We start from the raw sequence: 10,891 nt of genomic DNA, 5'->3' as shown, positions 1-10,891 counted from the left end.
ATAACTCTCACCTTGTAGCCTACATACAACACAAATATATAAATGTTATGCTAACCTTACTTGAAAAAAATGTTAGAAAAGACCATGATCACTTTCCAGGGAGCTTTTAGGATGGGATTAACGCCTGCTGTTGTTGTTGGTCAGCATCTCTCAAAGTTGTAACACTTTACAACAAGAGTACAACAATTAACGTTAGTTAACGTTTGTTAATGCCGTAATGGTTAATTAACTGTTAGTTAATGATTATTATGGCATTTACTAATGTTAATAATATCTACAATAACCCTTAAATAACATATAAATTAATACCTTAGCATGAACAGCATTAGTACATGATTCTTAGACACATTAGTTAACGGTTCGTTAACTGTTACTTAATGTTTATTACGGCATTAACTAACGCTAATTGTTGTACTCTTTTTGTAAAGTGTTACTAGTTGAAGCATGAGTCACATGTTTTCCACACGTGTACATCACAGCAACCTCATCCTGTGTGAAAGGGAAGACTCCAGACGAAGGGCAGATGTGTTCCGTTTATTATCACAATAACACAACAAACTAGATATCATAAACAGGAATACTTTCTCTACTGTCGCAACGGGTCCTTAACGACACACAATACTAAGAGTCAAGATAGATACAATCCTTACTAATGTGAAGCTACATGTAGGGCACTAGTGCACACAGTATTGTAGATGTCTTCAATGTTCAAGTGTTACAAACATGTCAGAAACATTCTCACTAATCAACAAAAGCTATGTGCATTTACATTGTGCTTCAGTCTCAGATTTAGCGTAAACAGCCTGCATATCCTAACCTGTGCTGAAATCCTCTTTTGTTTTTTAGTTTTTAGTTTTTTTTTTAGTTTTTAGTTTTTTTGCTTGTTTTTTATTCCAAGTATATGTACGCATACACAATGAACAAACACATAGAGGCACAGTGCAATAACTGCTGTACTCTGCGCTGGACACTGCTTAACTACATGATATGTTCAGTAAGATTTTTGCACACAGAGGCAGGCATATCCCCCACAGAACTGACATTTACTACAACAAATAACCGTCACCACTTAATACACAGGGAAAGATCTGTTTAACCTATTGGAAATGTGTAAGACCACTCAGAGGAAAAAGCCATTCTGTAAAGAGACATTCATGATGCTATTATCATGTGGGCACGACTTTGGGTTCGTGACTTTAAGTACGATAATAAAAATAATTACAACATAAAAGCTCGCCCCAAAACGTTCTTCGAGTCCATAAAACCTGGTATTGATTGTCAAACAGAGCAGCTCCGGTTCTTGTTTGCTGATGACATCTTGCAGTTGAGCTCTTAGATCTCTTCTTTAAAACTTAGGAAATGAGTCGTTTACATTCACATTTACAGAACGTGGGACACAAACACCATGGTGACTTTTACTAATTAATGACTTCAGTAAACCGTGCCCTATTTCTATACAACAGATACACTGAAATTCACTCCGTAGAGAAATCACAATACAACTATAGAAGGTTAGAACCCCTAAGAAGCCTACATACTAGCCTTACTGAAACTCTGTCCAAATAAAGATTTTTGTTGCCAATAGGTTTTCATAGATGGTGTTTTTGTAAATTAGATGTTTATCTAATATCCATAGTGAATTATCTCATCTCAGTACGCTCCTTGACACGGGAGGGTAACCAGTGCAGAGTAGTTGAGCCCTGCCAAAACTTAGCTGAATCAACAGTTAACAAAATCCCTCTGCTTCGATTAAATTCTGTCTTGCAGCTTGCTGAAAGTGGGCAGTTACCTTTTCGTTCCTGTTCAAAAGTCCTCATCTTGAAACGGTGACATGCTGGCCTCTTATCAAAAGCCCTCACCATCCTGACCTCTGTCTCTCATGTCGAAGGCAGGGGGAGGGGTGTTTCAAGGCATGTAACAACACTGCGCCCAAGGTTGCCTGTCCTTTCCAAACTTCAATTTGTGCCTCTGTGTTACAGAGCAACATGCTGAATGCCTACATGCTCTCGGGCGTGTCACAGCTACACCAGGCCAGTCTGCATGTGTACATGTAGAGGGTAGGGGTGGTAGACGAGCGGGGGCGGAGGCGGGGGCTGGGCCTGGGCGATGAAGTAGCTGTTGAAAACGGGGTCTGTCATGTACGGCGCCGGCTGGTAGAAGCAGGTGACGTTGGCAGTGTTTGGGATGGCGTTCTGCTCGCCCAGCACCCGCAGAGCCAGGACGGTGATCATATTGAGGGTCTGTCTCCTCTCGTGTCCCATCAGACACACCGTGCTCTCGTCTATCACACGCCGCAGGGTCATCAGGTAGTCGTACTTGCTTGTCTCCTCGTTGCCGATAAAGTGGCACTGCAGGTAGGTCTCGATCTTGCGCTGCTGCTCGCTTACATCGGGGAAGTCGATGAAGAAGCGGGAGCACATGTATCGCTCCAAGGACTTGATCTCCGTCTCGCTGGCCGGCCTGAAGTTCCTCACCAGCAGGTCGCTGTACTTCAGCAGGCCCCCTCCTCGGATCTCCTCGGGATTGTGGGTGGCAATGAGGCGGAGGCGAAGGTGCTCTATTGCCTGTTCAAAGTCTCCATACATGCACTCTGCTTCAACGGTGATGGCAGACTTCCCTCCTTCCTTCATCAGACTTCCTGACCCTTCGATGTTTGGGTCCTTGACTGTTTGCCCTGTTTTTTTGTCAGCGAGCGCAGGCTGAACATCTGCCGTGCAGGACTGGCTTTCAGTCTTTGAATCAGGAGGCTTTTTTGACTGTTTTGGCTTCACAATTTGTTCTACAGTCTGTGTTGAGCAGTTTGCATTTTGAGGAACGACTGTTGAACTGCACGCGGGAACTGTGAGAGTTTCTGCACCCTCAGAGGCTTTGGGCGTGGGGCTTGGTTGACTGCAGCAATGCGTTTGTGCACTGTCCGATAAAGGGGGCTTTGGTGAAACTGTTTTTGGTATTTCTATGGGTGGAAACAGCTGTGTTGTAAGATCTGATAAATCCGTTAACAGAGACCATTTTTCAGGGGCTGTTGGCTTACTGATCATCTTCCGTGACATTTTTCTTTGTAATTTAGGTGAGGGGCAATAGTCTGGTATGATGTCATGTGATGTGCTGCAAGTTTTCTTTGCTGGAGGAGGGGAGGCGAATTCAAGGCGTGAATCTTGCAGTCCTGAAGTACTGTCAGTCCTGTGGATTACTGTGTCCACAGTGAATTGCGTCATTTCTTCACATTGGACTATTTCTGGTGGGGCTGATTTTTCTGGGAGCACTGTGGATGATGGATTGCAAGCTTGTGACTCAGATAATTCCTCCTCATCACTTTGTAGCTTTAAACATGTATTTGTCACCAACGGATCCCTGACTTCTGCAAGTAGGGTTTTAGGGGATGAAACTGAAGGGTAATCTCTTCCATGAAATTGTTCTTTTTCTTCCACGTTTTCTTCACATATCTCAAACATAATGTCCTCCTCCAAGTGAACATCCTCTATGCCGTCCACTTCCTCTTCATCCTGCAAAGACGGTAAATGTAAGCCGGCACTCTCGATTTCCAACACTTGTTGTGCCTCGTGTTTTCCATTTTCATGCTCAACTTCAGGATGTGAAAGGTCTTTCCCAGGCACAGTAACTTCTTCACTCTGGCAGGGACTTTTAGTGCTGCTTGCAATTACTGAGTCTTTCTCAATGTCCTCTTCAAGATTCTGCAAAGTGGTGGGCTGCTGTTGTTCTTTTTTCTCCTCCCCACTCTCTAGGTTTGACAAATTCTCATTGTTCAGCATGAATTTTCCTCCATTTTTCCTGTCACTCTCCCAGTATGACTCCAGCATACGATCCAGAATGATCTGGAAGGAGTCCACGCTGAACTCAAACTGCCGTCGAAGTGAACTAACAAATCTCAGCCCCACAGTTTTAGCTCTGTTGTTAGACAGCGAGATTAGGCTCCACCTGTCGTGCTCGTTGAAAACCTTGACCATCTTTTGTACATAGGCCTCCTTCATGGTCAGGCAGGTAATTTTGCGTCTGTTAACTCCACAGGGGAGAAGGTCTCGTAGGCTGCCCAGCACCACCTCCTTAATCACCTGGAAGTCCTCCTGCCTGGGCAGCTCCACTCCAAAAATGATGTCCAGGTCTCTGTAGCCCATGCCATTATCCCTCACCATCACATGGCTGGCAGTTGCACCGTTAAGGCGGATGTCCTTGACTTGGATGTCTCTTTCAATCAGCCGGTCCTTCACCACCCGAATAATATCTTTGGCTCTCACCTCCAATGTGGGGAAATTGCCTCTCCCATGGATGGGTATCACCTCAGTCAGGACCTTGTCCAGAGCCTGGAGTTGTTCATGGGTCAAGTTGTGGAACCTTTTCTCTGTTTGCAGCTCCATTATGTTTACCTGTTTAAAAAAAAAAATATATACATCAGTTTCACATTGTGTCTGATGGGTCAAGAGAACAAAAAAGAGCACAAGCCAATGGCATTTTTACATTTTTTTTTTTTTTAAATAGTTTGTTCATCCTCAAGAATAAGATCTCTGGTACCCTGTTCACACATGGTTTGGTTCATCTTAGGTGATCTGACCACAAACAGACAACACTGAGCACAAGTGTGTATGGGGGCAGTGGTTCTTGCAGATGCATTGTGATCCTATCCATCAAGCCGAATGTGTTCCAGTGACCCACTGCAAGGTGCTTGGACCTCTCCATTTCAAACTGAAAATCCTCTAAATGGCATCCTGATCAACCTCGGATTTATTGACTGATGCTGTTTTATCAGTCAGTATTATTGTAGTGGTATTACTATGCAATATAAGCTTGTTCTGATGTGTGGTTTCTGACTTATAAAATCCACTGAAGTGTTTGGAACCTAATTCACTTCCACTGTATCAATAACTTGACCATCATGTCCAAAACCAAAAATACCATTCTGACTAATGTGCTTCAGTTTGGCCTATGTCATTTTATTGATTCAAACTGCAGGGACGTCAAAGAGAGGCAGCATTAGCTCACTGGGTCAGTCAGCTGTCTCTGAATCCCCGCAGTCATGGTTCAAAGCTCACCATATCTCATTTTCAAAATGCGTCACATCATATGACATCCTCTTTTAATTGGTGGCTTCACCTAACTGCATTATTAGACTGTCTTCAATAAGGTGCTACCAAAAGTGACAAAGTAATTTTTTAGATGCTCTGCGTCAACTGGTGTTCTGACTCAAACTCCACCAACGTCAGAGAAGGTAACATCAACTCAGAGGGAAAGTTAAATATCTCTGGACTGACAAATTGATGGTTCAAATTAATCACCTTATCCCATATTGAAATGCATTTGACCTGATTTCCCATCTTGATCAATGGCCTTCTCTTACTTCATTAGAATGCAACACTGGTTATCTAACTCATGAAAGATAAAAAAGGAATCAAAGTAAGAAAAAAAAAGAAAAGAAGCAATTATGATGGATATGAGGTTGATCACAGATCCAATCAGAATGAGATGCATGATAAAGCAAGGTGTGAACGGCAATAAATCTCAGCAGTCCACTTGTGAGTGAATCACCGAATACAGATGTTAACATCAAGTGTGAGCATGGCCAGATGCCAACATCATCAGCAACCCAGTGGCACTGATTCTCAGGTACAGAATTAAATCACAAGTTTATAAACTAATAAACAACCTAGCTTTCTTTCCATTACAATCTGACTGTCTTTTATATAAACAGACAACACTTCAGAGCTGGCAAAACTAGGTCTAACATTTTAGTGTTCCAACCAAAGAACAAGTAACAAGGTTTAGACTCTTAAAAGATACAAATCTTTTCATACTATGCTTTTGTTTCTGAGTGGATCTTAGTTCGACTGTTGGCTAGAAACTCAAATGATAAGATGACATTGGGAGATGCTCAATCTTTGGTAGGACATTTAAGGCCATAATTTATTTGTAGGTAAACGTGTCCAGGATTGGTAGTGCCAATGTATACACAGTTGCAATCACAGGATAGGACACAAAAGAAAGTCCAGTTTGCATCACAGCTTGAACATACAAGCACAATGACAAACAACATTGTATATCAAAGGAATAAAAGAACTTTGTTGAGCTTTTGGCCATATATTTACAGTGTAGACCTTAGACTGCTTGGTGTATAGATCACATGGGCATTCATCTATAATGATCTGACACCCAGAGTTAACTTCATCTGTTTGGCTCATAATGGTCATGTTGTTTAAAATCCTTAAAAAGAAAAAAAAATGCAATGTGAAATGCATGAAAGCCAGGATACCACCATAAAAATGTTGATTCTTCTCCAAAACCATGGTACTTGGTCATATTGTCATAATACAGAGAATATGTTTTTAAGTTGTGACTAGTTATGCTGTGACTACAGGATAACTAGTCACACCTCCTTCATGACTCACCCAGAATGCATTGTGCATTTTGAAAGAGACAACAATTTGCAACAGTGAATCTCAGTACCATTACATATAATGACAGCTGTTTGAAGCCTTTTCTTTAACCATCATTGCCATCCATTTATTCCTTATAGAACAGATTACTTGTCACACCAGGAAGCAAGGCAAGGAGGCCCAAAGTATTATCTCCTTTCAAGAAATTTACATATATTTTTAATGTGTGTGATGTAGAACAAATAAAAAAATAATGTTGCAGAACAAATCACTGAAATAACATTAACAACTTTCAGACTTCTAGGTGGGACTTAAGTAGTTGAGTATTTTTGAGTACACATTGAATGATTTGACCAGATCTTATTGTAATTAACAGCTTTACAGAATTATGACACCTCTCCTCCAGTCTACCCTGAATACTCCCCAGTTTTCCCTCTCCTGTTCTCAGTCTTTGATCTTTAACTTGTCCTTTTACCCTCATTAGCGTCAAATAATGGTGTCCGAAAGAGTGAATGTCTGTTGATGCCAAAGCAATAACAATCTGACATTTGTCTCAGTAAAGGGCACGCCAGCAGCCAACAAGCAAGCTGAACTGGGCCACACTAATGTTGGCAAACCTTTTTACCCTCTGCCAAATCAAATGCAGAGTCGTCACATCAGAAAAACGGGAGCATCAATCACGTCAGTGTTTCATGTTCTTGAAAAACTGCTTCTTAGCCTCACACAGTCTACCTGCTGTATAACCACAGCCTACGTACATAGAATCATATACCTGGCTTTGCTAATTCAGATTCAAATTTCCTTCTTCAGAAATAGGGAGAATATGCCTGCGATATATCAAGCCCAGCCTGTCCCTTCCAGAGCCACCAACCACAGCAGCATGCAGGTGTGGTACCATTACATTACATCAGTCATTCACAGGCTGTGATTGACAGCCTGTGAATGACTGATGGTTGAGTCCCCTATAAAATTTATGGACGCTGCATAACTGACAGAGCACCACAATATGATCATACACAAATAGCAGCAGAGCTTTCATCAGGGTCATTGCTGAGTGTTTAGCTGGTGTGACTAACTTCTGCAACTTCTGGTGTATCACTTCACAAAAAAAGGGATCTGATTTCCAACTTTCATGCTACACATGCCCAAAGAGCTTAAATTCATCTTTTTAACATTTCCTGTCCTCTAAACACTTTTCATAATAAAATATGAATATATCAGTTGAAGGTGAGATGTTTATTATTGTCCCGATCAGACAAAAAGTAACGAGTCACATATTGCGTATAACAGACGTAAAAAGATACAAACCTGCAGTCAGTGCAAAACATTTTGCATACAACTATGTACAAACAGAGACAAGTACCTCAGTGTTTAAGGGGGAACAGGGGAGTTTCTGTAACAGCTGAGCCTGCAGCAAGGTGCCAGAGGGGTGTTCGTATTCGAGTTGGGTCCTAACTGATTTTATGGGCCTGTCTGATTATAGTTGTGTTGAAGATGGCATGAATGATGTTATGGGACTCTGATTATTTTCATGGTTCTCTGTGCAAGGTGGGGTAACTGGGCTCTCCAGATGCTCTGCTGTCTATGTGGATGCCCTGGTTTCTATAGGAGGCCACTTGTATTATGGCAAAGCTATTCCCTGGTTTGGTGTTTTGATGACTGTGCTGGAGAGCGCTGCTGAACACGCTGGTCCAAAATCTCCCATAAGTGTTCAATTGGGTTGAGATGCGAAGGTCGTACTGTAAGATTTACATAATTTTCATCCTCATCAAACCATTCACTGAGCCCTCGTGCCCTGTAGACGGGGGCGATGTAATCCTGGAAGAGAGCACTGTTTCATCACAGGATAAAGGTGATCAATCAGAATGACTTTGTATTGATTTGCAGTGGGCCCTCTCTCTAAGGGGACGAGTGGAAAATGGCCACCACAGCATAACAGAGTCAGCGGGCCCCCTCACTGCCGGGGTCCAGCGTTCAGGCCTGCAGCGCTCTCTCGGTGGACGCCACGCACGCTCTCGCCCACAAGTCCAGAATATGGTGACTCATCTGACCACATCGCTTTTTTCCACCTCTCTGTTCAGCAGTGTCGCTCAGCTCTCACATGTGCATTTGTCTTTGTAATGTTTTTTTTTTTTTTTTTTTTTGTACTGCAGCTCTGCTAAAATATCTCTGTCTCTGTGCAGGATCTTCTGGAGGAATGGAGCTCCATCCCTCCAGTGGAGTTCAGAGACTTGGAGAAACTGTGCTGAGGAGCACTGAAACTGCTCCAACATCTCACAAAGAAACTTTATATTGCTTTTTTCCCTTTTGTTTGTCACCTGTCTGTAAATATAGGTAGATACACACCTATTTTGGTGTAAACTTAGGCTTTTAAATTCATGTTTTGAGGTTATTACGCGGTTTGAAAGGAGGATATAATCACCTATTTTAGAGGTGCAACAGAAAACTAATATGCATAACAGGTGGTGAGATGAAATATAGCAGGGACATAGAAACAGAATGGGACCAGTGGTGTCTAAGCCATTATAGCGCCCTCGTTAGGCGATTCAATGACTTTTTTTTTCCTTAAAATGGAAACAGTGCGACCTGCAAAGATGCATCATCTCTCCAAGTTCCATCAACATCAGAATAGTGGCCTAATTTCAGACTTGTCACCAGAAATATTAGGTTTGATAGATGGACAGGCCGGGACACATAACTCTGTTCTCCTCATCAATTCCTCCCACCTCCAGTCCAACCATTTCATCACATGGAAAGGCAATCAAATCAAGGAGTTAGATTGGTTTTGAATTATTGAATTAGTAGTGCGTTATGCACTGATTTTTTTTTTTTTTTTTTTTTTTTTTTTTTTTTTGGACTTTTTGTTAATTATCAATGATGGTTGCTAATTAACAGTCTCAACATGCACTTGAACAAATACTATATAGGCTATTTAAAAATGGAAAGCAATGACATGCCACATATATATATACATATACTATATTTCTCATGGTCTTTTTGCAGTGGTCTGGCCATGTAATGCACTGTTACAGCTGGACTGTCCACTAGTAATATTTTCATAATTGCATATTGTCTATCATCACTTGAGTACAGTGTCTGCTCACATGCTCGTATCGGTTTTCGCAGGCGGTGTGAGCGCCGTGGGAGCCGCGGAGGGAAACGTGGCCCACAGCAGCCCCTAGTGAAGCACGGGGGTTACATCAGCTCGGTCCTGCAGCAGGACCACTCTGCTGCCACTTGGCTTCTTTAAAGATAACACTATATGAGTCATACAGTCACTGAATGAAGCATCACTCCCTGACTCCCTGGCATTTTTTTCCCTCTGTGCGCAAAAACGACACAGAACGCATGACTTGACGTGGTATTCAGGTCGTGAGATGCATTAAATGTTTAGGCAGCAGGCTCGGCCGGCGGATTTCGCAAAAACATTACAGGCTATATAATTTATAGATACAGTCGTGATCTGAAGGCATGCGCACCGCTGGGCAGTTTTAAGCACAACTATGATCAATGATATCTTGTCAAGACACTTTTGTAGGCTACTTCGATTTCCAATATTGGCAGCTCTAGCGCATGCTTTACCCCATAACACTGCAAAACTCAAAATATTACATTTCTCACCAATATAGGCTGACAACTAACTAAATTACATATCTATAATTAGTTGAAATAGGTAGGCTATGTTTTGATGGCATTTCCATTCGTTGCATAGGATGAAAGCAACCTACAAGTTCACAGTCTGACTTAATAAGCGAATATGCTTAGATTAGGAATTTTGGCTACATAAAAAACAACAACTCTGCATCCAAAAGATACAGGCAATTTGCCAGAATAAGCCCTTACACAGCAGCCGCACAATTCTGAGAACTCACCTGGTTTTGGGGGGCAAATTACAGTGGAAACTATGAGCCAGAGCAGCAAACAAGGGTTTTAAAAAAAAATCAGGGAGATATCCAACAGGTTTTATCTGCGACCCCGCTGGAGGAGAGAGGAGAGGTTGGCTCCAAACACAATGATGCTGAAGTTGCACGGAGTGTTTCCTCTCAGCACAGAGGCATTGTTTCCATGGCAATCAGGCGTCACGAATTTACGGTAAATCACGACGCCCGATCTCTCAAACTACGAAGTGACACCTGGCCAAGTTTGGAAGCACCAAAGGCTGCGCATGGACCAACCGGATGGGTAATATAACAGTTTCCAAAAGTTTGGCTGCAATTGACGGAGCCCGTCGATATTATCAGGCTGATCGAGCTGTATCGATTACCGGCGTGCCAGCAGAGTGGCCTATCAGGATATTCTGCAGCAATGCCGAGCTGTTGCGGGGTGAATATCATATCAGACGGAGTGAGTCATCCTCTCTCCCCGCCGTGAGCCACACCGTAAATCTAATCATCAATCAAGCTCTCTCACCGCCCACCCCCATTCACCTTTATTTCACCACACACACTCCGATAAAAAAAAAAAAAAACAAGTCGCAGGAAATGACCCAGTTGCCTAAAAGTAGCGTT

General features: G+C 42.3%; 1 protein-coding gene across 1 annotated transcript; it reads right to left on the bottom strand.

Annotated features, from left to right (window-relative positions):
• Window positions 1-564: 564 nt before the first annotated feature.
• On the bottom strand, window positions 565-10,318 carry LOC115371495 (terminal nucleotidyltransferase 5C-like). Its single transcript, XM_030068905.1, has 3 exons — window positions 10,256-10,318; window positions 3,797-4,382; window positions 565-2,665 (listed from the first exon to the last, which is right to left on the bottom strand). Exons 2-3 carry the CDS (start codon window positions 4,371-4,373, stop codon window positions 2,022-2,024), a joined length of 1,221 nt encoding a protein of 406 aa, XP_029924765.1. The 5' UTR covers window positions 4,374-4,382; window positions 10,256-10,318; the 3' UTR covers window positions 565-2,021.
• Between the last annotated feature and the right edge of the window lie 573 nt (window positions 10,319-10,891).

This window comes from Myripristis murdjan, chromosome 14 (genome assembly GCF_902150065.1).
Source record: "Myripristis murdjan chromosome 14, fMyrMur1.1, whole genome shotgun sequence".
In the NCBI taxonomy this organism is placed as follows: domain Eukaryota; kingdom Metazoa; phylum Chordata; class Actinopteri; order Holocentriformes; family Holocentridae; genus Myripristis; species Myripristis murdjan.
This window is presented reverse-complemented; position numbering and strand designations above follow the sequence as displayed.

Bases quoted from the DNA above. Each gene is read 5' to 3' on its own strand.
- LOC115371495 (XM_030068905.1), bottom strand. From the start codon at position 4,373: ATGGAGCTGCAAACAGAGAAAAGGTTCCACAACTTGACCCATGAACAA. The intron at 2,666-3,796 runs GTGACAGGAAAA...CAGGGCAAACAG, and splicing joins GCTGGAGTCATACTGGGAGA to TCAAGGACCCAAACATCGAA.